Source organism: Quercus robur, chromosome 5, assembly GCF_932294415.1.
Source record: "Quercus robur chromosome 5, dhQueRobu3.1, whole genome shotgun sequence".
NCBI classification, from domain to species: Eukaryota; Viridiplantae; Streptophyta; class Magnoliopsida; order Fagales; family Fagaceae; genus Quercus; species Quercus robur.
Window position 1 is genome coordinate 62,802,819 of NC_065538.1, and position 26,939 is coordinate 62,829,757.

Below are 26,939 nucleotides of genomic sequence, written 5' to 3' on the forward strand. Positions count from 1 at the left end.
GATGGAAGAAGTACCACCAGACCTTGCATCTGTATTTTTGGCTGACTTTGAGAGCCTACCTTAATGAAGTTTCACCGTTTTGATTCTCAAAAAAAAAAAAAAAAAAAAAAAAAAAAGTAAATTCAAATAAGCACAATTAATACCATGGAAATTTTTTTTTTTTTTGAAAATAACCTCGACTGATAAAGCCTTTGATAATTGAATAAAATATTTAAAATTTATTTTTCGTCTACACCAAAATCTAATTAGTATCTTAGTCTGATAATTAATAATTAAGATAAAAGCAGATTTCATATGTTAAATTTTCTATTAAAAAAAAAAAAAACGTTTGAACTGATGCACATCTTCTCGAAGACTTTATATAGGCGTTTCGAAAAACGTTTCTCAGACTGTCAGACAATCCCAAACCCCAGAAAACATTTCCAATGCCTCCAGATAGAGCATGGAAGAAAATGAAGTCCCCTTCTTCTTCTTCTGCTTCTTCTTCTTCTTCTAGTGAGGAGTGCCGGAATTGGCTCGAACTCCCAAGGGACGTGACGGTGTCGATTCTCCAGAGGCTGGGCACAATCGAAATCCTAGAGACCGCGCAGAAGGTGTGCATGCTGTGGCGCAACATCAGCAAGGACCCTTCCATGTGGAACTCCATCGACATTCGCAATCTGGGTGTCATGGATTACGACCTCGAGAAGATGTGCATCCACGCCATCGATCGCAGTTGCGGCCACTTACAAGATATCCACATCGAGAACTTCGGTGCCGACAATCTCCTCGCCTACATCACCCAAAGGTACCTTTCTTTTTTTTAACCATCGATTTCTATTTGTTTGTTAATTGTTGTATGAATTTTGTTCATTTTTTGTTTGTGTATTTTTGGTTTATTGTTAAGTTTAATAGAATTATAAAAATTATACTATAAAATCATAATGTGTAAGTCCATTTAATTGGTCTATTTAATCGGGTCAATTGTTGGTTCTGTTTCGAATCTGAGCTGTTACTTCTTCGTACTCTTTTTGATTGTTTGGCTGTTCTGAGTGGCCACTCCTTTTCTAATTTGCTAGACTTTTTGAACTTATGTACTATTCACAACCTCTGTATACTTCCTATGTACAGTGGATGTAATGTTTTTTCCCTCTATTCTTATTAAAGTTTTCACACGTATTGATCAAAAATGCATAATGCTAATCCACAAGTATTATGAGCTTTAAGCACAACACAAGCACATGTATACAGGTTGTTTCTAATTTGTCCTACACTAATGATCATTTATTATGTCATGTGATTTAAAAAAATAATAATAATAATTGCTTTATAACTACTTCATTTATTGAGCTCATTGTTCATTTCTTTTTCCACAGTTCAACTAACAAACCACTAGTTTAATCAATGAAATAGTGAACTAGTCTATTTAATTGGGTCCATTGTTGGTTCTATTTTGATAACCATGCAAAGTACTCCTAAAAAACTACATTATAAATTAAAGAAAGGGAATCAATATCTTCAATAGAAGTGTTGGCAACTTGGCATCACATGTGCCTATTCTTATTGGACTACCCATGAGTCCATGACTACTGCTGAGTCTCTCAGTTATCCCTTGACCCCAAGCTTCCCCTCACCAATCACTCTTCTTCAAAATTGATCTCCTGCCTCTTCAAAGTACTACAACCAAACCATTTCCCCAATAATGCTCGATTGAAGGTGTCTAAGTTTCTCATCCTCTGTAAGCAGGGGGTTGTGTGGTAGATTGGTGTTGCATTTGTTAGCAAAGTGGTGAGTCCGTTGATAAGTTGTTAATTCATTGCCCTTTTGCATATGATATATATGGTCTATGGTGTTTGACATGTTTGGGTTAGCTTGGGTTATACCTAAGAGCGTTTTGGTCTTGGTGAAGTTTTGGGCAGGGGGGGTTTGGTCGGCATTGAAATGCAGATATTTGGGGTGCTATACCTTTATGTCTTATGTGGCTTTTTTGGAGAGAGTGTAATAATCACACATTTGAAGACATTGAGTGTTCACCCTCAGATCTAAAGTTGTTACTTCTTCATACTCTTTTTGACTGGATGGCCGTTCTAAGTGGCCACTCTTTTTATAATTTGCTAGAATTTTTGGATTTATGCACTCTTAACTGATTCCCATTTACAGCGTCTGCATACTTCCTATGTACAGTGGATGTAATGTTTTCCCTCTATTCTTATTAAAGTTTTCACACTTACTGATCAACAAAACCTAACCCTTAATCCACAAGCATTATGAACTTTAAACACACCACAAGCCCATGTACACAGGTTGTTTCTAATTTTTCCTACTCCAACGACCACTTATATCAAAGAGAAAAATAACTTAACTCATTCTATCTTCTTCAAAAAAATTTGGGGCGCAATCAGTTTAGTCACTAAATTAAAGAATTCCCCCTACCCACAGTCCCCCACCACCCAAAAAAAAAACCAAAAAGTATCAGCATATGCAAGCTTTACTTTGTATAGTTTTCTTGTTTTTTATATATGGGCAAGCTTGCTTATGTTGTCAGCTGACATAGAGTCACAAGTAATTTGATTCATAGCTTCAAATTCAGGTAGGAAGGTTGGATTGCTTGGCCCAGAGAATGTTCCCAACTAGATATGTTGTTTTCTATTCTTTTAACAATTTCTGTTTGTACAATAGAAAATAGACAGTACATCAACACATTGCAGCCCTCCAATTGAATTACGGGCCACAATAAACCGGAGGTTCTAAAGAATATTTCTCTGATGACTTACTGCAGTTCACAATATGGTGGGTTCAAGCTATTTGTCTCCAATAATGAAATTGTAGGATGAAGAATTCTTCGACGTTTTTGTATTTACTTGTCTGTTTATAACTGCTGGTTCATTTTATTTTTATTTTTTGTCACATCATTGGTAGTTTTGCAGTTCAAGTCAGCTTAGACGCCTTCATCTTGTATGTTGCCGTTGCATTTCGGATGAGGGATTGAGCAAAGTGGCTGCAAAACTTTCATTATTGGAGGAGCTGGACATGACGCTTTGTTCCTTGTCAAAAGAATCTCTGGAAGTTGTGGGGCGCTGTTGTCCTCTTTTGAAGTCATTCAAATGGAATCAGCAGTGGCATGCTACTGATGGACTTTCTCAGACAGAGTGTGATGAGGAGGCAGTTGCTATTGCAAAGAACATGCCCGAATTACGCCACCTCCAGCTTATTGGAAATCAGCTGACAAATGATGGTTTGCAGGCCATACTTGATGGTTGCCCTCACCTCAAATCACTTGACCTAAGGAAATGTTTCAATGTCACTCTGTCAGGAAATTTGGGAAGAATATGTGCTGAAAGGATTAAAAACCTGCGTCATCCTGATGATTCCACTGATGACTTTGGTTTCATCACTGATATTGTTTATCCCCTAGATTACACTGAGGATGATGGATTCTTTGATGATTTAATGATGATGGATCTTTTGATGATGACTCGGACTATGATCCCACCAACTTATATTAATGATTTGGGAGATTTTTATTTTGACTAGGGCATTTGTACTGTGCATCTAAACAAAATGACTTTTGTGCTGTACTTATTTTGAATATTTAGTACTACTAATACTTTAGTTATTAGATCTGAAATTTTAATAGTTTCTATCCCTGCAAATGCCTTCTTACATTTCAGCAAAACTTATACATCTACTTTTGAAGGTGGAAAAATTAGAGTTAAACAAATAGTGTAAAACTTCCTAGTTGGATTTACTTGAAAAAATATTTTGGATTCATCATGTGACTAATTTTTATGTCAAGCAAATTTCTCAGAGCGTACTGTTCTCGGAGATTTTAGCCTTTTGCCCTTAATTTTTAAAAATTTTAGCAATATGCACCTATTTCGAAACTATATAGGGATATGCCCCTGTTTCGATACTCGATTACCTTAAAATCGAGTTTTAATGAAATACTCGATTCGTAGAAAATCGAGTTATGCCGAATAAAACTAAAAAAAAAAAAAAAAAAGCATGGAACTCGATTTTAGGGAAGTCGAGTTCCAAAACGCCGCTAAAGGGCTTTAAAACGTCACTATAGGGCTTAAAAACCCCACTATAGGGCCCCTTGAACCTGGTATGGGGACTCATAAAAAAATTTTGCACGAAAACGCCGCTATAGGGATCTAAAACGTCACTATAGGGTACCTAGAACAGGGCGATTACACTTTTAAAAAGTTTTTGCAGGAAAACGCTGCTATAGGGCCTTAAAACGTCACTATAGGGCTTAAAAACGCCACTATAGGGCACCCTGAATATGGGCCAATCACGCTTATAAAAAAATTTGCAGGAAAACGCCGCTATAGGAGTTTAAAACGTCACTATAGGACTTAAAAAGGGCACTATAGGGCTCCCTGAATATGGGGCAATCACACTTGTAAAAATTTTTTTGCATGTAACTCGATTTCCTGAAACTCGAGTTCCATGGAAATTTTTTTATTTTTTATTTTTTCTTAAGTTTGATCGGGCATAACTCGATTTTCTACAAATCGAGTATTTAATTGAACTCGATTTTAGGATAATCGAGTATCGAAACAGGGGCACGCTCCTATATAGTTTGCAAACAGTGGCATATTGCCAATATTTTAAAAAAAAATTAAGGGTAAAATGTCAGAATCTCCTATTGTTCTCAGCAATCTATGGATATATATAAGTGCTCTTCTGTTATATTTTGTTTTAAAACCTTCTCTAGAGAGACTTTCGGGTTTTTATGAACTACAATAACATTTATTTCCCGCTGTTACTTTGCCCCGGATAATGTAATCACTTTCTTAAACTTCTCTTAGTGGTTGTTTTATTGGAGATAACTTTAATAGACCTACATGTTGATTTAAAATTAAAAAAAAAAAAAAAAAAAATCTTATCATCACTTATCATACATTTTAATTAAAAGGGAAAAAAAAGTGTTGTAATTATCCTTTAAAGTAAGAAAAGAAACGAGTTTGCAATTATGCCATGAATTTTCTTCCAACAAAAGGAATCTTGTTTGGAAATTCTTGTCCACAATAAAAAAAGCAAAGAATCGATTCTCTCCTCACTTGTTTTGTACGTACAATATCAGTGTATCAAATTTATGTGTTTCCTTAAATTCTCTATTGTTAGAACTCTCTTTAAAAGTGTGGGTATTAGCTTAACTAGTAAAGTCTCTAAGGTTCAAACATTGCTTATGCTAAAAATTAATTTGTGTCTTAGCTAGATATAAGCAATAAATTAATTTGTGTCTTAGCTAGATAATAGAAAAAAAAAATTATCCCTTGAAAAAAAAAACATTTATTACAAAAAGATGCTTTTAAAGTGTAATCCAAAGGACTCCACTTTCTGTGATTAACTTTATTAGTTTCGTCACTCTTGCACACAATGAGTGGTTTGTTGCAACCACATTGAGCCTAATTTCCCCTCCCCCCCAACTCCTTCACCCCCCCCCCCCCCCCCAAAAAAAAAAAAAGCCTAAAAAGTATCAGCATATATGCAAGCTTAAAGGCTGTTTGGATGGCCTGTTTCCATAACTCAATTCTTAGTTTCCATAACTCATAACTCAAAAATGGTGGGACCCATAGCTCAATATCCGTTTAGCGCACAATAACTCTGTTTCCATCACTCAATTCTCTGATTTTTGAGTTATGAGTTATGAAAATTGAAAACAGCTAAAATGTGTTTTCAGTTTCCATAACTCATAACTTAATGGCATTTTTGTAATTAAACACACATGGGGACCCATTAGTCTTAACTCAGCCGCACCTTTTGACCACCTTTTTTTTTTTCCTTTCTTCTTCCTTCTTTCTCTTTTCTTTTTCTTTCACTGGGTTCGGTCTTCAGTTCTTTTTTTTTTTTCATTGGTTTGGTCTTCAGTTCTGGGTTTCTTCTTCTGCTTTTTTTTTTTCACTAGGTTCGATGAGTTTGGGTACTTAAAAAAAAAAAGTTGCACTGAGTCTGAGTGACAGGTATGGGGCCCACAAATAGTGTGAAAAATATTGAGTGATGAGTAATAAGTGATGGTGCCAAACGGGTAGGGTATGTTAAGTGATGAGTGACAGAAATTGAGTGATGAAAAAAAATGATCCAAACACCATCTTAGTTTTTTGGTTGGGGGTGGGGAGCACACATGTATCCTTTGTCTTCTATAGACTTGTTATAAACTTCGAATAGTCTGCTTGTTTTTTACATTTGGGAAAGCTTGCTTATGTTGTCAGCTGACACATCGTCACAAGTACTTTGATTGATAGCTTCAAATTCAGGTAGGAAGCTTGGATAACTTGGCCTAGAGAATGTTCCCATCTAGATATGTTGTTTTCTTTTCTTCGAACAATTTCTGTTTGTACAAAAGAAAATAGACAGCACACCAACACATTGCAGCCCTCCAATTGAATTATGGGCCACAACAAACCGGAGTTTCTAAAGAATATTTCTCTGGTGACTTAACTGCAGTTCACAATATGGTGGGTTCAAGCTATTTGTCTCCAATAATGAATTTGTAAGATGCAGAATTCTTCCACCTTTATGTATTTACTTGTCTGTTTATAACTGCCTTTTTTATCACATCCTTGGTATTTTTTGCAGTTCAAGTCAGCTTAGACGCCTTCGTCTTGTATGTTGTTATAGCAATTCGGATGAGGGATTGAGTGAGGCTGCAAAACTTCCATTATTGGAGGAGTTGAGCATTACACTTTGTTCATTGCCAAAAGAATCTCTAGAAGCTGTGGGGTGTTGTTGTTCCCTTTTGAAATCATTCAAACGGAATCAGCAGTGGTTTGCTACTGATGGACTTTGTTAGACAGAGTGTGATGAGGAGGCAGTTGCTATTGCAAAGAACGTGCCCGAATTACGCCACCTCCAGCTTATTGGAAATCAGCTGACAAATGATGGTTTGTAGGCCATACTTGATGGTTGTCCTCACCTCGAATCACTTGACCCAGGGGCGGAGTCAGGGGGGGTCGAAAGGGGGCACTTGCCCCCCCCGACCCTGCCCAAAATTTTCCTTTTTCATGTATCAAAATTTTATATTCATATCTTTTTTTACTTTATTAATATTTTTTAAAGTTCAAAATTTATAAAAAAAATGATAAAAAATAAACTTAAATAAAGAAGAAAAAGTCTTAATTGAAGAGATGAAAATACCATCCCAAAAAAAAAAGTTTCCTTTCAAAAGTATTAAGCAATAAAATTTGGAAACAATTACATGAAAAATTCCATAAAATATATAAGGGGATTATTTTATTGGCTATATATTAAAAAAAAACTAATAAAATAATCAAAATATAATGATATGCAATGATTTTAGGGGATCTTTCAATATTGAATGATCACTTACTATTCATATTATTGGCATTTAATTGTCAAGTTTGGTTAATATTTTGTATATATGATGCATATGTTGTATGCTACATACACAATATGTATTTGTTTATGGAAACACACATGTATATTAGTTATAAATTTTGCCCCCCCTAAGGTCAAATCCTGGCTCCGCCACTGACTTGACCTAAGGAAATGTTTCAATGTCACTCTATTAGGAAATTTGGGAAGAAGATGTGCTGAAAGGATTAAAAACTTTCGTCATCCCAATGATTCCACTGATGACTATGGATTTGTTGCTGATGACGGATCTTTTGATGATGACTTGGATAACAATTCCATTGACTACGATTAATGACTTCGGGAGATTTTTATTTTGACTAGTACTTTTGTACAATAAATCTAAACAAAATGACTTTTGTGTTGCACATATTTTGAATATTTAGTATTAGGCTACTTTTGGTATGGGTTATTTTCATCAACTTATTTTACTATTCAGTTTGTTTTTGTTACTATTCATGAGTTCCATTATATTTTTTGGTACTATTTATAGGTCTCATTGTATTATTTCAACTAATTTTTACCTTTATCTACAATACTTTCTGCAAAAAGTTTTCAGTTTCAGCAAAATAAGCGGATCCTAAACGAACACTTATAAATACTTTAGTGATTAGATCTAAAATTTTAATTTATAGTTTCTAATCAACTAATCCTGTATTCCTATCCTGCGATGGCCGTCCAGTAAAAGCTTCAATAATTATTCAACTTTATACCTGGACTTTTGAAAGGGGGAAAATAGATTTTTTTTTTTTTGAAAAACATATATACATATATAGTGTAAAAAACTACCTCCTAGTTGAATTTTTTTGAAAAAAAAAATTATTATTTTTGTCAACTTATTTTTGACAAAAATAAGAGTTTGACCCATCATATAATTAATTTTTATGTAAAGCAAATTTTACAGCACAGTAATCTATCAATAAAGAAGTGCTCTTTTGTTCCATTATATTTTAAAACTTTTCCTGGTGAGATTTTTTGGTCCATTTGAATTGAGATGGAGGGAGAGGGGAGTAAATTAGAGTTGGTCTAAAATTATCCTATTTTCAACTAACTTTACTCTAAAAGTTTGTTTTTCATCCCTAAACTTTGAAAATATCTTTTTTCATTTTTGAACTTTGTAAACAGTTTTTTTCAATAGTTTAGAGACAAAAATAGTGATTAAAAAAAAAAACTCTTTTTTTTCATTAGTTTAGTGATGAAAAACAAAATTTTCTATAATTTAAGGATGAAAAATGAATTTGTTAAAGTTTAGGGACGAAAAATAAAATTTTGATAAAATTTAGGGAACAAAATAGTATTTTACCCAAATTGTTTTTATAAATATGGATTCTAATAAACTCAATTGGTAAAGTCTATTGTTGTCATATAAGAGATCTTAGGTTCAAACTTTACTTGCACCAAAAAACTAATTGGTGTATATTTATTATAAAAGTGTAATCTTCAAAAAGAATGCCACTCTAGTTAAGGAGAATGTATTTGTTGGTGTCTTGGCTAGATAAAGAACAATCATCATGGAACGGACTTTGTAAGTTGAAATTCAATCATATCTATATATTTATTAAAAAAATTGTCTTTAAAAGTGTAATCCTCACTAAGAAGGTTGGTCTAGTTGAGGAGAAAGTATTTAGTATCAAATAAGGCCATGTGAGTATATTTAAAAAGTATCATTGCAATACAAACAAGAAGAAAAAGAAGAAGCTGATATGAACAAAAAGAAGAAAATCCTAGATTACTATCGATTAAATAAGAATTTCAATTTGACTATAATTCATTCATCACAAATTGTAAACTTTTTTTTGTGGGGAGGGGGGGGAGGGGGGGGAATCGTCCACTATATTTTGATTTAAATGAAGATTGATTTGTTTTATTTTAAGAATCTTATCCCTGTCTAAATGTCTTTTCCAATCCTAAAACCTCTCACAACTCCATAATTAACGTTTAAAAAAATGTAAAAATTATATGAATTAAAAAAAAGAAGAAGTTGATATGAACAAAAAGAAGAATACAATTAATTGATAAGAACAAATTAGTTTTTTTTTTTTTTTAATCTAAAACATTGGTGGAATTAGTTATCCTTTTTATTTAAAAAAGTAGTGAAATTTGGTGCAACAATGACTTCTAAATCCCAACTTTTAGTATATGTATTTTTTTAGAGAGTTTCAACCTATGACGTTCGCTCCTGATAATAGCTCTTTATCATCAGACCAAGACACCAATTAGTTTTTGGTGTAAGCCGGAATTGAACTCGAGATCTCTTATTCAACTATCAGAGACTTTATCAATTAAGCTAACTAAAACCCACTTTAGTATATGTATATGATTTGCCCCAACACCAACACTATGATTCTTGTTTCCTAGTTTTTTTTTTTTTTTTTTTTTTTTTAAGAACCAATTTCCTTGATTTTTTATTCTTATATTTTCACTTAACATATTTCTTTTCTATTTTTGATCTTTGTAAGAGATACTTACATAAGTTTTTATCGAAATTGACTTCTTATTTGATTAGGGTAACAATATTATGTGATTAAGCTATTGATTAAGAGAGTGTGTTGTGTGTAGTATAACTAACCCTACCCTCCCTTAAAAGTTACCATGGTTTTTGAGTGGAGTTGTGGTGTGCCTTTGTGTTAGAACTCCTTTCTCTCCCCATGTGTGTGTGTGTTTGTTTCTCAAAAAAGAAAAAGAAAAAAGATTAAGCTATTGATTTATCAAAACTAATTAATTAATTATTTTCTAACACAAACAATTAATTTTAATAATTAAAATTACTAAATTATTTTATAAGTTTGATCTTATGCATGCATGTTTATCCTCATTTTTGATAACCAATGAAAAGTAATTTTTTAATCTATTAAAATCACTTATTTTTCAGTACGATCAAAATTAATTGACTTTTATGTGATATGCTCATGTACATTTTAAATTCTTCTTCAATTGATGAGAAGTAATTTTATGGAAACCTCATTTCCTCGTTTTTCTGTGTGTGTTTATTTCTTAAAATTTATGTATAAAAAAAAAAAAAAAAACCTTGTATATGCTTAGAGTGTGAAACTTCTAAATTTTGAAATGACAAAATTTCCTATCAAGGCCCAATTTAATGTGATTTTTGCCATAATGAGATATGATTTTTCCCCTTTGAACTCCTGTTTGCAGTTTTAACTTGAAATTTGGAGTTTCGAGGGCTGGGAAATTGAGCTTTTACACTCTACATTCTCAAAGATTTGCTTCGATCCCATCTCTTAATTGGCAGATTATTGCAAACATCTCTTGCTAACGATTTTGTTCATTGTGATTTAAATTGGATTTTAAATTTTTAAAAAATTTATATGAGCCCGAGATAGAAGATACAGCTTCTATGAAAATCCAATTTAAATTTTTTTTTTTTAGGCTAAAGTGTAAAACACATTCCTAAAGATTGAAAGTCTTTGAATTATACAATCTGAAATTTTATATTTTAGATTTTACTCTTTAAAATTTTGTGCCACATAAAATGATGCAATGTGACACTTAACAAAATGACATATAGATGGAAGGATTGTTGATACAAATTGAATATAACTTCAAGGGTAACATCTAAATTTTGAAACTTTAGGGTATAAAATTAAAAAACTTCAAAAATTTAGGATGTAGTTTGCGGTTTTAAGTTTTTAACTATAGGTGGGTAAATTGTAATTTGTCATTTATTTTTTTTACTAAAAAAAAACCTTTATTTTAGGCATTTTAAAAAGAGAGGTACTACGTCCACAATATTATTACAACATTTTCACAATAAATTATAGGTGTTTAATTGTTATTGGTTCAAATTTGAATCTAATACTTAAATTGCCTTTTTACTCGAATAATAATAACCGGTAATAATTTGCCACTTAAAATTTATTGTAAAAATATTATGAAAATATTATAGATATATCATTTCTCTTACAAATAAAATGACACAATTTATTTATTTTAAAAAAATATAATCCCGCCCTATAAAAAATGTTGCACGTTCTATATATATTATAATAATAATATATCCATCCATTTTACTCTCATTCTAATTCTAAAACCTTAATTCTCAGACACTTCCTCTCAGCCAAAACAAAAATGAAGAAATTCTCAGACACTCCCAAACCAAACCCTAGAAATCCCAATACGACAATGGCTCGGAAAAGAGCACGGAAGACAAAGGAGTACCGGAACTGGCTGGATCTCCCTAAAGATGTGACGGTGTCGATTCTCCAGAGGCTGGGCGCAATCGATATCTTGGAGAGCGCCCAAAAGGTGTGCATGCTGTGGCGCAATATCTGCAAAGACCCTTCCATGTGGCGTGCGATCGATATGCAGAATCTCGGTGATCTCCACAACATGCCCTACGACCTCGAGAAAATGTGCATTCACGCCATCGATCGCAGTTGCGGCCAGTTGCGAGATATCAACATCGAGTACTTTGGCACCGACGAACTCCTCATCTACATCACCCAAAGGTATATATACATCTCGATTGTTGATATTTCTGTTTATTTTATTATTATTGTTTGGTTTTGGTGTAATTTGATTAATGTTAAGTTTATTGTGGTTCGCTTGATTGAATAAATGATTTGGGTTCATTCCCGCTATATAAAAAACCAATTGGTGTGTTGGTCTAATCATAAAGATCACAATCATTATTGCAAAGTTTAAAATACATGTACTTCACCTGTTTTTATTATGTTTTTTGTATTTTAATTAATGTTATAATAATAAAATGTATGAACCCACTTGTTTAATCGAGTCAATTGTTGGTTCTATTTTGATAACTATGCAGAGTAATCCTAAAAAACTAATAGAAAGGGAATTATTAAAAGAGTTGGCATCACATGTCACATGTGCTTTTTCTTTTCTTTTTTAGGACCACTTGAACAAAGATCTCAAGTGTTCGGGTTTCAACTCAGACTTAGTAACAGTTAGCTCTACTCTGTTAAGCAACATATGTATCTTCTTTGTTTTTTATAGAGTGGTTACAAACTAGGAATAGTTTGATTGCTTTTGATATTTGATTAAGCTTTTGCTTATGCTGTCAGCTGACACATGGTCACAAGTACTTGTATTGATAGCTTCAAATTCAGGTAGGAAGCTTGGATGATTTGGCCTAGAGAATGTTGCCAACTAGATATGTTCTTTTCTTATCCTTTGAACAATTTTTCTATGTACAATTTAGAAAATAAACAGTACACCAACACATTGCAGCCCTCCTATAGAGAATATTTCTTTGATGACTTACTGCAGTTCACAATCTATATGGTGGGTTCAAGCTATTTGTCTCCAATATTGAATTTGAAGATGCAAAATTCTTCCACAATTTTGTATTTACTTGTCTGTGTTGTCTCCTTATGGCTGCTGGTTCATTTTTTATCACATCCTTGATATTTTTGCAGTACAAGTCAGCTTAGATGCCTTCGTCTTGTATGTTGCTATTACATTACGGATAAGAAATTGAGTGAATTGGCTGCAAAACTTCCATTATTGGAGGAGCTGGACATGACAATTTCTTCACTGTCAGAAGAACCTTTGGAAGCTTTGGGGCGCTGTTGTCCTCTTTTAAAATCATTAAAATGGAACCAGCTTTGGGATGGACGCCCTCACATTCGCATAGAGGGTGATGAAGAGTTTGATGATGACGGTGTGGCTCTTGCTATTGCAAAGAACATGCCCGAATTGCGCCACCTCCAGCTTATTGGAAATAAGGTGACGAATGATGGCTTGCAGGCCATACTTGATGGTTGTCCTCACCTTGAGTCACTTGACATAAGGAAATGTTTCAATGTCACTCTCTCAAGAAATTTGGGAAAAAGATGTGCTGAACGGATTAAAATCTTGCGGCATCCCAGTGATTCCACTCATGACTATGGATTCATGGCAGAAATTTCTGATTAAGGATCTTTTTGATGAAGATGACTTAGGAGATTTTTATTTTGACTACTAGTTCTTTAGTATTATTATTTTTTATGAATCTGAAATTTTAATCTATAGTTTCTAATCAACCAACATAACCTATCCATGCGAATGCCATCCAGCATGTCTCATGACTTTTGAAAGGGGGATAAATAGAGTGAAAAAAAAAAGTGTATAACCTCCTAGTTGGATTTATTTTAGAAAAGATTTTGGATCCATCGTGTGACTAATTTGTATGTCAAGTAAATTCCATGGTGCCTACTATGCTTAGTTATCTATCGATTAATCTTTTGTTCAATTTCATTTAATAAGTAACCTTGTGAGACTTTTGGCTTTTGGGTTGTGTGAACTACAATAACTTCTCATAGTGGTTGCCTTATTCCATATAACCTTAATATATTTACATTTTATTTAAAAGAAACATATCATACCTTTTAATTTTAAAGTAATCGATGTTTTTGTTTTCAAAACAATGTGAAAAAAAGAAAAATTAGGTAACTTATAATGTAGTATTGGGAATTTGGGTATGAGTATCATTTTTTAAGAAAAAATTGTTTTTAGCGACACAATGTGAGGTCTGCATTTTTCAAAAATATTTACTGCACTGTAAATAATTGGCATGGAGTGTTTTTAGAATGTTTATTTCAAATATTTTAAAATTGAAAATTGTATACTTAAAACTCTATATATTAAAAGTATTTCTGTGGGGCCCGACGACAGATGGGCCAGATCCACCTATTCACAGGGATACTTAAGGCCCAGGCCGAGGAGGATAGTAGTCCCAGCCCAATAAACACAGAGCACTAATGGGCCATAGAAGCCGCCGAGGAAGGTAAAGCCCTCGGTTAGCCCAGAGCTACACTAAGGAAAGGGGTAAAAGCGGCAAAGGGATAATCTTGTAAGAAATATAAAATATCTAGGACAGGCTGCCCAAACTACCTGCCCTAGACGGAGCTTTGCCTCTCACAGAGTCGTGTCTCTTTAGCCTACTCAACCACTCCCAACAGCTCAGGTCTTAAACTGATGGGACAAGTGTCAGGCTAGGAAAGTTCAACCCTACACGTGGACGAAGGAAATTGAATGCATGCTAATATAAAAGGAAAATTTGCAACCTAAAGGAAAGGGGGGTTTCTTCCGGAAAGAAAAGGACCTAAAGGGGTGAACACCTCTAGATCATGCATGAACTACTTAACAAAACCACGGCTGAGTAAACATGACTGAGCCTTTCGACCCCACTCTCTACAAATGAAATTGTACGGGTCCATTTACGTGCGAACCCAACCCTACTGTGGTCCAACGCGATTCGTGTCCCTACAATTGGCGCCGTCTGTGGGAAGGCTTGCATGTTAGCTCGAGCGATGGTGAAGTTGAGCTTCTGTCGAACAAGGGGCTATGAAGGTGCCTATATCACCGGCGACATATTGCTGATGTTCCAACATAAGCTCTTACCAGGGGCTACGTTCCACGTTGTTGACGACATAGACAAGCCTAGGGGCTTCAAACACCAGGCCAGCTCCCCCCACCTTGTTCGAGGAGCCAAGCCTTCAGAAAACAAGCAAATAAAAGGAATCACACAAGTTTTGGACAGAACCAAGGCCTTGCATGGTCCTCGGACCCAAGCCTCTGGGGAAACCAAAGACAAGTTTTGGACAGAACCAAGGCCTTGCATGGTCCTCGGACCCAAGCCTCTGGGGAAACCAAAGACAAGTTTTGGACAGAACCAAGGCCTTGCATGGTCCTCGGACCCAAGCCTCTGGAGAAACCAACTACTTAAAAAGCATCACACAAGTTTTGGACAGAACCAAGGCCTTGCATGGTCCTCGGACCCAAGCCTCTGGGGAAACCAAAGACAAGTTTTGGACAGAACCAAGGCCTTGCATGGTTTTCGGATCCAAGCCTCTGGGGAAACCAACTACTTAAATGGAAAAGCTGTGTTACATGGACTCTCTAGTCTGCTTTTGAACCCTTAACACTAAAGGGACCAGTATGGAATGGATTAACGAGTTTTCAAAAGCACCACCAAAGTCACGCAACGCTTGGTCGTGCCCTCGGATGAATTATTCAAAGTTCGTCACCCTCAGACGATATTCCCACGCTTATTACAGAGCATTCAATCGACATCTCGGTTAGTTTCCTAAGTTTAACTTACTACGAGTTATTATCATGTCTGTTAGTGTCCATAGATTAGAATTAGTTGAATCGGGTTTCAAGAGTCCTTGCTCTGAATACTGCCAAGGAGAAACACACACATGGAGTACACCAACTCACAAAGTAGTTTTATCAAAGGAACAACATTCAGAATAAATAAAGAAATCGTCATTTCTTACTAAAGCAAAAAGACAGTACAATGTACAATGAAAAGCTAGAACCGGTCTGTGTCAAAGTTCACTACATGACCAAAAGAAAGGAAGATACAAGAGAATAAGTAAAAGCCGAGGAAGTAGGTCAGAGGAGAAGTTGGCTACAGCTCCAAGACCTTGCTCTTCTTCAAAGCTCTCACTTGCCCACAACTCAAACAGCGAAAGAGATCCAACTTGAACCTGACACCATTGAAGAAAAGGTGTAGGGAGTTGAAGGTGATGGGGCTTTCTCTAAATATACGCCTACCGCAAAGCGGAGGCGCTGATGGAGGAAAACCCTTCTTCTGCCGTACCAAAACTCTGGCATGAACAGAACCTGCTTCGGATTTTGACTAAAAGAGGGGAAGATTCCTTTCCCTCTCGGCGGAGAGGGAGTACTCTCCTGAATTTGTGCTTCCTGTGCCCATGCCTTATTGTTATAAGCCTCATGAAGACACGGCGCTTCTGCGGCGGAGGAAGTTCTTTATTCCCAACCTTCGTTTTCAACATGTTATGCCAAGAAAGGAGAGCTCCGGATGTGGGAAGCGTGATGTGAGAGAAAACTGAAAGAAGGGGTGTTATATATAAAGCAACCATCTCTCCCTCCTATTTATTTGAAAAGACAAGATGATGGTAGTCAACTCATGCAGCGTCCCAAGGAGCACTACAGACAAAGTGGTCTTGGCTCAACTTCCAACATCAACTGCAACCACAAGATTAAAGAGCCTCGTAAAGGCGCACTTCGGTCATCGTGACATCAGAGAGTACCATGTGGCCAGAAGTTGCAGAAATATCTCTTAATTCATAGACTAGGTGGATTCGTGGACCCGGGGCCGCTTGGTGTAAGGGCCCAGGTACCTTGGCCGACGCTGAGCAGCGGCCATGGCCGAGGACAGTCACTTCTGGGCACCTCGGGAAATGCTCAAAGATAGGGGAAACCAAGTACTGATGCAGACATTGGTCTTGGACAGAACCTAAGGCTTGCATGGTCCTCGGACTCAGGCTAAAAGGGGAACCAAGTACTAGTGCAGACATTGGTCTCGGACAGAACCTAAGGCTCGCATGGTCCTCGGACCCATGCTAAAAGGTAAAACCCAATACCGACAAAACCCAAGTCTCGGACTCAAGCCTCCGGGGAAAAATCAAGTGCATAAGATAAAACGTATAAGTCCTGAACAAAGCCCAGGTTTTGCAAAGTCCTCGGACTCAAGCTTCTTTGGAAGTCAGCTGCCCTAATGAAGGGATTTTTTTTCGTCTTAAATAATGGAAAAGGTTAATGCTCACGCCTCTTGGAGATGGCAGAGCAACCTAATGATCGTCAACCTAAGGAGGCCATTCATCCGAGGGGTAACATGTCCTCGGATAAATACTTCTCACACCTAATCGGACATTTGACACCCATCACTGCTAATTTTAAGATAAGTCTCATTCCTTACTGGTCGGACTGTTATATTGAATAATAATTTTGTTAAAATTATCGTGGCATCTTATTGTCAACGATTACTTCGTTCTTAGTTATTATTGATTCAAATGCTATACTATTATGCCGAGCAGCGCTTTCGCATTTGCTAGAATATATAAATAAGACATACGAAATAGAGTAACAGTAACTTTTATTGATATGAAAAATTATTATTACAACGTACAAGGAAGGGCTTACACAAGCCTATACAAAAAATGAACTGCTAAAACAGTAACAACATTCGTAATACAAATAGATAAACCATTAGGTGTCTTCTGAACTCGCCTTCAAAGTCTCTCTGAAATCTATGCCTCAGTGCTGTTCATGTCAGGAGAAGATCCTTATACAAAAATAATGAAGGAGAAGGAAGAAGAATTAGAAGACATGGAAGCACTTCAACAAGCTCTTGTTGCTGAAGAAAGCAAGGGAAAAAGAAGATGGAGGACATGAGCGGGAAGGAGGAGAAGAAGAGAGAAGCAATGAAAAGAAAATAAAAGGAGCAAAAGAGGGAGAAGGGGAGCCTTATTAGGTATGCTCATGAGAGAGCAGATGGAGATGACAAGGGAGGTTTTTGACTCAGTCACACCGGAAATAGGATGTGACGAGCCCCTGCTTCGGATTTTGGCTAAAAGAATGGGGAGACAAACCTTGAGTCTCCACCACCCTTGCCCCAACCGAGCCATCTCAAGTTTCATTAAGGTAGGGTATTTCTGGGAAAGGAAAGATTCATTCATGGTTGATCACTATGGGGGACGTGTTGTCAAATGAGGAATAACCAGAGGGAAGAGGCGGATTCTGAGAAAAGTCTAAGGGATTCGCATATGAGAGAATCACCTTCTTATCTTCTCTCTTTATATAGGGGAAAAAGACGAGGGTACGTGACACGTTCCGATCCTCTAAGAAATCTGCTAGTAAATGCAAAACCGTTTCGTTTCTCCAAGCTATCCTTAACCGATAGAGTTAAGAGGCCTCGTAAAAAGAAGACATTAAAAGCGCACTACGGCTAACCAAACGGAATAAATGCCTCACGCGTAAGTCAAGGGAATTATCACGTAGACCGGCGCATTACTTGGGGAGGTGAAAAGTCGCTGACGTTGGTCAAGGGCCGAACTTAATGAGCCGCAATAAAGTCTCGGTATTATCAAAACCCACCTTTCCAACCGAGGAGTTGGATAGCAGGGTTTTGAGGGGCTATTGTGGGGCCCGACGACAGATGGGCCAGATCCACCTATTCACAGGGATACTTAAGGCCCAGGCCGAGGAGGATAGTAGTCCCAGCCCAATAAACACAGAGCACTAATGGGCCATAGAAGCCGCCGAGGAAGGTAAAGCCCTCGGTTAGCCCAGAGCTACACTAAGGAAAGGGGTAAAAGCGGCAAAGGGATAATCTTGTAAGAAATATAAAATATCTAGGACAGGCTGCCCAAACTACCTGCCCTAGACGGAGCTTTGCCTCTCACAGAGTCGTGTCTCTTTAGCCTACTCAACCACTCCCAACAGCTCAGGTCTTAAACTGATGGGACAAGTGTCAGGCTAGGAAAGTTCAACCCTACACGTGGACGAAGGAAATTGAATGCATGCTAATATAAAAGGAAAATTTGCAACCTAAAGGAAAGGGGGGTTTCTTCCGGAAAGAAAAGGACCTAAAGGGGTGAACACCTCTAGATCATGCATGAACTACTTAACAAAACCACGGCTGAGTAAACATGACTGAGCCTTTCGACCCCACTCTCTACAAATGATATTGTACGGGTCCATTTACGTGCGAACCCAACCCTACTGTGGTCCAACGCGATTCGTGTCCCTACAATTTCCATTTGAAAATGTATTTAGCCTTACTAAAAAGTAAAAAGTCACTTTATCTATTTTGTATTACCACTTTAATAATGCATCTTGTCTATTAAGAATGTTTGAATTTTACTACTTAAAATTTGGGAGTGTTTGGATTTTACATCTTAAAGTTTTAGAATTTAGGGTCTAAAATCCAAACACTCTTTAACTTTAGGGCGTAAAATTCAAATTCTGAAATGTTAAGATAAGAAATCCAAACAGCTTAAACTCTAAGGGCTAAAATCAAAATTCTAAAATTTTGGGTATAAAATATAAACACCTTCAAACTTTAGGTGTATAATTTGCAATTTACAAAAAAAGAAAAAATAATAAATAAATAACAACACACCTTACAAGCAACTCAAGTAAATTCAAATAAGCACAATTAATACCATGGGAAAAAAAAAATTGAAAATGAACTCAATTGATAAAGTCTCTAATGGTCGAATAAGAGATTTGAGGTTTATTTTCCGCCTATACCAAAATCTGATAAGTATTTTGATCTGATAATAAAGATAAAAAGTGAACGTCATAGGTTAAAATTCTTTCAAAAAAAAAAAAAAAAAGAAAACCCATGGAAAAAAACATTTGAAAATGCCACTCTATCATTTCTAAAAATGTTTCATGTGCATTTTAGTTAACTTAACGAGTAAAGTCACTGATAGTTGAATAAAAAATTTGGGGTTCAATCTCCGCCTCCACCAAAAACTTAGTTTTGGTCGGATAATAAAAAACTATCATCAATAAAAAAGAATTTTCCATACCTTTCTTGTATCAAAATAATAAAGTCTTGTGTCGAAATACTAATGATTTTAGGTTTTGATCCCATTTGCCAAAAATCCTATTTTTAGTTTCAATTTTTTCAAGGTTTTGAGAACCCTTTAATGAATTTACTAGCCTCATTACAGGCGTTTTGCGTGTGCGATGAGGTGTTTTTTTTTTTTTTAGTGGTCCTATTTTGTAGAAAAAAATGTGTTTTTAATTTATTTTATATACATATAATTTTTATTTTAAAAATCTAATTTATAAGTGAATAAAACAATTTGAAAATTAACAGGAGAGTTGTCCTATTTTTTAGACAATGTTTTAGTGGAAGTTAGAGTTGCATTTTTATCGGATAGTCCTTTAGTTTTTTCTCTACTTAAACATAAGGATGTAAGGACATTTTTGAACTAAAAAAATGAGGAATCCAAATCGGAGAAACCTCTTAAATAATAGTATAGGTAATTCAATGGATATTTTTATTAAATACAAATATTAAAAAAAAATAGAGTAAGGCTTTATGGCATAAAGGTTAAAACTCTTCTTTAAAAAAAAAAAGTTTCATTTAAACTTTCTATCATATATTTTCTATTAAAAACAAAAAGCTCTAAATGAAATATTGCCCGATTTGTATAGGCATTTCAAAAAACGTTTCTCAGACAAGCCCAAACCCCAGAAAAATCCCATTTTCACTTCTGAATGTAATTAAAACATTTCCAATGCCTCCAGATAGGGCATGGAAGAAAATGAAGTCCCCTTCTTCTTCTTCTTCTAGTGAGGAGTGCCGGAACTGGCTGGAACTCCCAAGGGACGTGACGGTGTCGATTCTACAGAGGCTGGGCACAATCGAAATCCTAGAGACCGCGCAGAAGGTGTGCATGCTGTGGCGCAATATCAGCAAAGACCCTTCCATGTGGAACTCCATCGACATGCGCAATCTGGGTGACCTCCACGAAATGGATTGCGACCTCGAGAAGATGTGCATTCACGCCATCGATCGCAGTTGCGGCCACTTACAAGATATCAACATCGAGTACTTCGGTACCGACAAGCTCCTCGCCTACATCACCCAAAGGTACCTTTCTTTTTTTCACTATCCACTTTTTATTATTTTTATCTGATTGTTAAGTTTGTTAATTGTTGTATGAATTTTGTTCATTTTTTTGTTTGTGTATTTTTAGTTTATTGTTAAGTTTAACAGAATTATAAATATATACTATAAAATCATAATTGTTAAGTCCATTTAATTGGTCTATTTAATTGGGTCAATTGTTGGTTCTGTTTTGATAACCATGCTAAGTGCATCTAAATAGCCGTCGCCTAGATAGGTGTCACAGGGTTAAATTTTCTTTCAAATTTTCTGCCTATGATGGCACTAAGCCCACTGACTTAGTCTCAGCCAACACACCACACACACGCACTGTAGGAACACTATGATCAGAATTATCAAGAGAATGCACACACACACAGCACACACAGTATTTACAGGGCACCAACCCCAACCTTCATTACTCAATATCAAGTACAAAGGAAGCCTGAGAATCCACACGAATTTCTCAAAGCAAAAACAATACACTCGCTATGCTGTTGACAACCCCAACAGCCTAGGATAATATACAGAATAAACTGCCATGGCAGTTACTACCAAGTAACTGCCCCATTTCCTGGACTTGCTGCCACATGTAGTCTGACTTAGGACACCTTCACTGCTGCTGCCTTACACGTTTCCAGCCTTTGCACTGCATGTCTGATGCACCCACAATGCTAGGAAACGTTGGTAACTACCACCAACTGCTGCTGCACACATAGCACATGCCAGCCCAACACTCAGCATCTCATCATGGGTCTTCTGCCCATGTTCCAGCAGCCCACACGTGATGCCCATCACGTTTTAGAAGCCTTGGCCCTCTACCCAAGCCCTTCCTTATCAGCATCACAGCCCACATATCATGTCCATCAGCAGCACACTAAGTAACTGCCATCAGCCCACTCACATCAATCCATACATTCAGCCAGCACCAACCAGCCCAATGTCTTGCACAGCATATCATCAACATCAGCAGCCCAGCACTGCCTTGCACACAAGCCACCAAGCCCACATACGAAGCAACCAAAAACCAAGCCATCATGCCATGCACTACCACGTAGGGTCAGCACCACCTGCTGCTGCCCATCATCAACAAACCGTTGCTGCCCACCATGGCCCTCCTCTGCCATGGCCTTGGGGCATCATGTGGAGCAAGGTGCCTCCACATGCTACCCCTCATCATGCTCATCAAACTGATCCCAGCAGGAGGACTGGGCTTGTCCCCCTCAAAGAGCACTTAGGAGCTTCACTAGATAGGCATGAGGAGCCATTGGTGTCTTGAGAAAACATTGAGCCATGTGACTGGCCTCATGTTGTCCAAGCACTCCACTTCCTCATGCCATCATCAGCAACTTGCAAAGCTCCTAACAATAGGGAAGCCACACGGGTCACCTGCCTCTAACCATTTTGCCGTTACCAAAAAAAAAAAGTTTGCATCACATGTGCCTATTATTGTTGGACCACTTGAACAAAGATCTCAATAACATGTCACATCAACATTTTATTTTCACATAAGTGATTACTTGAGTGAGATATTAATAGGTTAGACAAAAAATTAACACCTATTGAATTCTTAAGGACTAAATAACAACCTTTTAAATTTTAAGAACCAAAAATTAATTTAATCAAATTAGAAGGGTAATTTTTGTACCTTTACTCTTCTTTTCTTGTTTCCATTTGTTTTAGATTTTAAGTTAAAATTCCTTTTAGTGTGCTTTTAGATCTTAATTATAAGTCAATTTATTGCTTTTTTATCATACTATTTGCAAATCTCACATAAATTCTCTACTTATTTTATTTAGTACTTACTTTTTGTCCAAATTTATTAAAATATGAAGCCTTATAAACCTTATTTTTTAAAATAATACTTGTCACACAATTAATTCTATCAAATGATATGTCTCATGAATGTTTTTGGTTAAATTTTTATTAATTAAAAAAAATGTTTAACCTTTAAACAGCTTTATTGCTGACAGAATTGGACTTTGAAAAAGTGAGGACTAAATTGATCAAAATTTAATCTTAGGGTCTAATTTTTCAATTGAAGTAAAAATCAATGCACAGAGAGTAGAGACACAGTCACAAGACGCCGTCATTTCTCTCTGCTTTCCGCCTTCTCTTGTGAAAGCAACAGAGAGTAGAGACTACTCAGAAGAGAGAGAGAGAGAGCTAGGTAACAATGAAAGTTTCAGAGATTTCAATGAAATCCAACAACAACAATGGGCAAAGCAGTTCAATATGACACCTAAGCCTGTCCTCCAAGACATGTCCTCTACCTCTACCCTCTAGGGGATAAGACTAGTAGACTACTTTCCATTTCACTTTAAAATGGAGAGCCTCTATTTTAAAGGTTGGAGTTGATTTAAAGGTTGTTTTTTATTTTTATTTTTTAACATAAATACGATAGATTTTTAATTTATTATATTCGCTCTATAATGACTACTCTTTATTATTAAACCAAAATACAAATTAATTTTTTATATAATCAGAATTTCAACTCAGATTTTTTATTCGACCACAAAAAATTTACTAGATATAATAACAAGAACCCACAGTTTAATAACCTCACAACATCATTTTGTGTGTGTGTTAAGCCAACCTTTTTTTTATTTTTTATTTTATCTTATTCGTATTTAGTGTGGTTTTAAAAAGTAGATCAGATTGGCTGGTTTAACAGAGATCTAGATCCTAAACCGGTCTAATAAAACAACCAAATTGGTGGTTCAACTAGAAAAACTGAAAACCAAACAATTTTTTAGTTCTTTGACTGTTCCACTTTTTAAAACCATAGTATTTAGTGCTCATTAACATTTGTTGCACACATTCATACAAACAATCTCGAAATTGCATTTTCATTCCGTTATAATCTTGAAAACACGATTTCAACTAATGCACACATGACTTCATACACACCGATGTGTAATAACTAGCTCTCTCTTAGTATTTGGATTTTGGGCTCATAAACAAAAATTGGCAAAATATTTGTACATGGGCTTGTAAAAGTAAGGCTTTTTGGTCATTCATAGGCCCTGAGATGGCTGAAGCTTGCCTCAAGTTTTAAAATCAGGAAATGACAAGTTTTTTACTACTACTACTACTACTATTAAGATCATACATATATACAAGACAAAGGTCCCAATGACTGTAACTTTTTTTTTGCGTGAGCAGCCGCTGAGGAGAAATTTATAACCATGGTTAACCTCTGTAAGTGGGGGTGAGTGGTGAGTCTATTGATCAGTTGTTAATCCATTCTCTTCTGCATATTGGGGTTAGCTTGGGTGATGCTTTAGAGTGTTTTTGGCCTTGGTGGAGTTTTGGGCGGGGGGGTTTGGTTGGCATTGAAATGCAGATATTTGGGGGTGCTATACCTTTGTCTTATGTGGCTTATTTGGAAATAATCATACATTTGAAGATATTGAGTGTCTTGCCCTTGAATCTGAGCTGTTACTTCTTCGTACTCTTTTTGATTGTTTGGCTGTTCTGAGTGGCCACTCCTTTTCTAATTTGCTAGACTTTTTGAACTTATGTACTATTAGCTGATTTCTATTCACAACCTCTGTAAACTTCCTATGTACGGTGGATGTAATGTTTTTGACTTTTTTCCCTCTATTCTTATTCACACTTTCTGATCAAAAGTACATAATGCTAATCCACAAGTATTATGAGCTTTAAGCACAACACAAGCACATGTATACAGGTTGTTTCTAATTTGTCCTACACTAATGATCATTTATAATGTCATGTGATTTAAAAAAATAAAAAATAAAATACTTGCTTTATAACTACTTCATTTATTGAGCTCATTGTTCATTTCTTTTTCTACAGTTCAACTAACAAACCACTAGTTTAATCAATGAAATAGTGAACTAGTCTATTTAATTGGGTCCATTGTTGGTTCTATTTTGATAATAATGCAAAGTACTCCTAAAAAACTACATTATAAATTAAAGAAAGGGAATCAATATCTTCAATAGAAGTGTTGGCAACTTGGCATCACATGTGCCTATTCTTATTGGACTACCCATGAGTCCATGACTACTGCTGAGTCTCTCAGTTATCCATTGACCCCAAGCTTTCCCCTCACCAATCACTCTTCTTCAAAATTGATTTCCTGCCTCTTCAAAGTACTACAACCAAACCATTTCCCCAATAATGCTCGATTGAAGGTGTCTAAGTTTCTCACTCTCTGTAAGCAGGGGGTTGTGTGGTAGATTGGTGTTGCATTTGTAAGCAAAGTGGTGAGTCCGTTGATAAGTTGTTAATTCATTGCCCCTTTGCATATGATATATATGGTCTATGGTGTTTGACATGTTTGGGTTAGCTTGGGTTATAACTAAGAGCGTTTTGGTCTTGGTGAAGTTTTGGGCAGGGGGGGTTTGGTCGGCATTGAAATGCAGATATTTGGGGTGCTATACCTTTATGTCTTATGTGGCTTTTTCAGAGAGAGTGTAATAATCACACATTTGAAGACATTGAGTGTTCACCCTCAGATCTAAAGTTGTTACTTCTTCATACTCTTTTTGACTGGATGGCCGTTCTATGGCCACTCTTTTTATAATTTGCTAGAATTTCTGGATTTATGCACTCTTAACTGATTCCCATTTACAGCGTCTGTACACTTCCAATGTACAGTGGATGTAATGTTTTCCCTCTATTCTTAATAAGTTTTCACACTTACTGATCAACAAAACCTAAGCCTTAATCCACAAGCATTAGGAACTTTAAACACACCACAAGCCCATGTACACAGGTTGTTTCTAATTTTTTCTACTCCAACGATCACTTATATCAAAGAGAAAAATAGCTTAACTCATTCTTTTTTCTTCAAAAAAATTTGGGGTGCAATCAGTTTAGTCACTAAATTAAAGAATTCCCCCTCCCCCCCAGTCCCCTACCACCAAAAAAAAAAAAAAAATCCCAAAATGTATCAGCATATGTAAGCTTTACTTCGTTTGGTTTGCTTGTTTTTTATATTTGGGCAAGCTTGCTTATGTTGTCAGCTGACAGAGAGTCACAAGTAATTTGATTGATAGCTTCAAATTCAGGTAGGAAACTTGGATTGCTTGGACTAGAGAATGTTCCCAACTAGATATATTGTTTTCCATTCTTTGAACAATTTCTGTTTGTACAATAGAAAATAGACAGTACATCAACACATTGCAGCCCTCCAATTGAATTGTGGGCCACAATAAACCAGAGGTCCTAAAGAATATTTCACTGATGACTTACTGCAGTTCACAATATGGTGGGTTCAAGCTATTTGTCTCCAATAATGAATTTGTAGGATGAAGAATTCTTCGACGTTTTTGTATTTACTTGTCTGTTTATAACTGCTAGTTCATTTTTTTTTTATTCACATCATTGGTAGTTTTGCAGTTCAAGTCAGCTTAGACGCCTTCGTCTTGTATGTTGCTATAGCATTTTGGATGAGGGATTGAGCAAAGTGGCTGCAAAACTTTCATTATTGGAGGAGCTGGACATTACGCTTTGTTCCTTGTCAAAAGAATCTCTGGAAGTTGTGGGGCGCTGTTGTCCTCTTTTGAAATCATTCAAATGGAATCAGCAGTGGTATGCTACTGGACTTTCTCAGACAGAGTGTGATGAGGAGGCAATTGCTATTGCAAAGAACATGCCCGAATTACGCCAACTCCAGCTTATTGGAAATCAGCTGACAAATGATGGTTTGCAGGCCGTACTTGATGGTTGTCCTCACCTCGAATCACTTGACCTAAGGAAATGTTTCAATGTCACTCTGTCAGGAAATTTGGGAAGAATATGTGCTGAAAGGATTAAAAACCTGCGTCATCCCAATGATTCCACTGATGACTATGGTTTCGTCGCTGATGATGGATCTTTTGATGAAGGCTTGGATATTGTTTATTCCCTAGATTACACTGAGGATGATGAAGTCGTTGATGACATTCATGATGATGGATCTTTTGATGATGACTCGGACTATGATCCCACCGACTTATATTAATGATTTGGGAGATTTTTATTTTGACTAGTGCTTTTGTACAGTGCATCTAAACAAAATGACTTTTGTGCTGCACTTATTTTGAATATTTAGTATTAGTAATACTTTAGTTATTAGATCTGAAATTTTAATATAGTTTCTATCCCTGCAAATGCCTTCTTACATTTCAGCGAAACTTATACATCTACTTTTGAAGGTGGAAAAATT

At 36.1% G+C, this 26,939-nt stretch overlaps 2 protein-coding genes and 1 long non-coding RNA gene across 8 annotated transcripts in view; 2 read left to right on the plus strand and 1 right to left on the minus strand.

Moving 5' to 3' along the window:
* Window positions 1-359: 359 nt before the first annotated feature.
* LOC126726617 (F-box protein SKIP19-like) overlaps window positions 360-26,939 on the plus strand; it is a 30,821-nt gene continuing 4,241 nt past the window's right edge. The window contains exons 1-3 of one of the 6 annotated variants that reach the window (XR_007656009.1): window positions 621-787; window positions 2,659-2,769; window positions 2,907-3,055. Coding sequence is in view for 4 of the 6 variants with exons in the window: in XM_050431897.1 (XP_050287854.1) it covers window positions 20,280-20,743 (464 nt within the window). In the remaining 2 variants the exon portion in view is untranslated. Of the gene's footprint in view, window positions 788-2,569; window positions 2,770-2,906; window positions 3,056-20,263; window positions 20,744-26,939 lie in introns of those variants that run through there. The other 5 variants (XR_007656008.1, XM_050431899.1, XM_050431901.1 and 2 more) reach the window with 5 other exon arrangements.
* On the minus strand, window positions 3,188-26,705 carry LOC126726622 (uncharacterized). The gene is made up of 2 exons (XR_007656010.1): window positions 26,469-26,705; window positions 3,188-3,246 (listed from the first exon to the last, which is right to left on the minus strand). It is a non-coding gene; the product is annotated as an uncharacterized LOC126726622 (long non-coding RNA).
* LOC126726621 (putative F-box/LRR-repeat protein 23) lies at window positions 11,393-13,493 on the plus strand. Its single transcript, XM_050431906.1, has 2 exons — window positions 11,393-11,828; window positions 12,759-13,493. Exons 1-2 carry the CDS (start codon window positions 11,449-11,451, stop codon window positions 13,255-13,257), a joined length of 879 nt encoding a protein of 292 aa, XP_050287863.1. The 5' UTR covers window positions 11,393-11,448; the 3' UTR covers window positions 13,258-13,493.

What these genes read in the sequence shown, in the direction of transcription:
- LOC126726621 (XM_050431906.1), top strand. Translation starts at nt 11,449, where the DNA reads ATGAAGAAATTCTCAGACACTCCCAAACCAAACCCTAGAAATCCCAAT. An exon ending in CTCATCTACATCACCCAAAG is followed by an intron (nt 11,829 to 12,758) that starts GTATATATACAT and finishes ATATTTTTGCAG; the next exon opens with TACAAGTCAGCTTAGATGCC.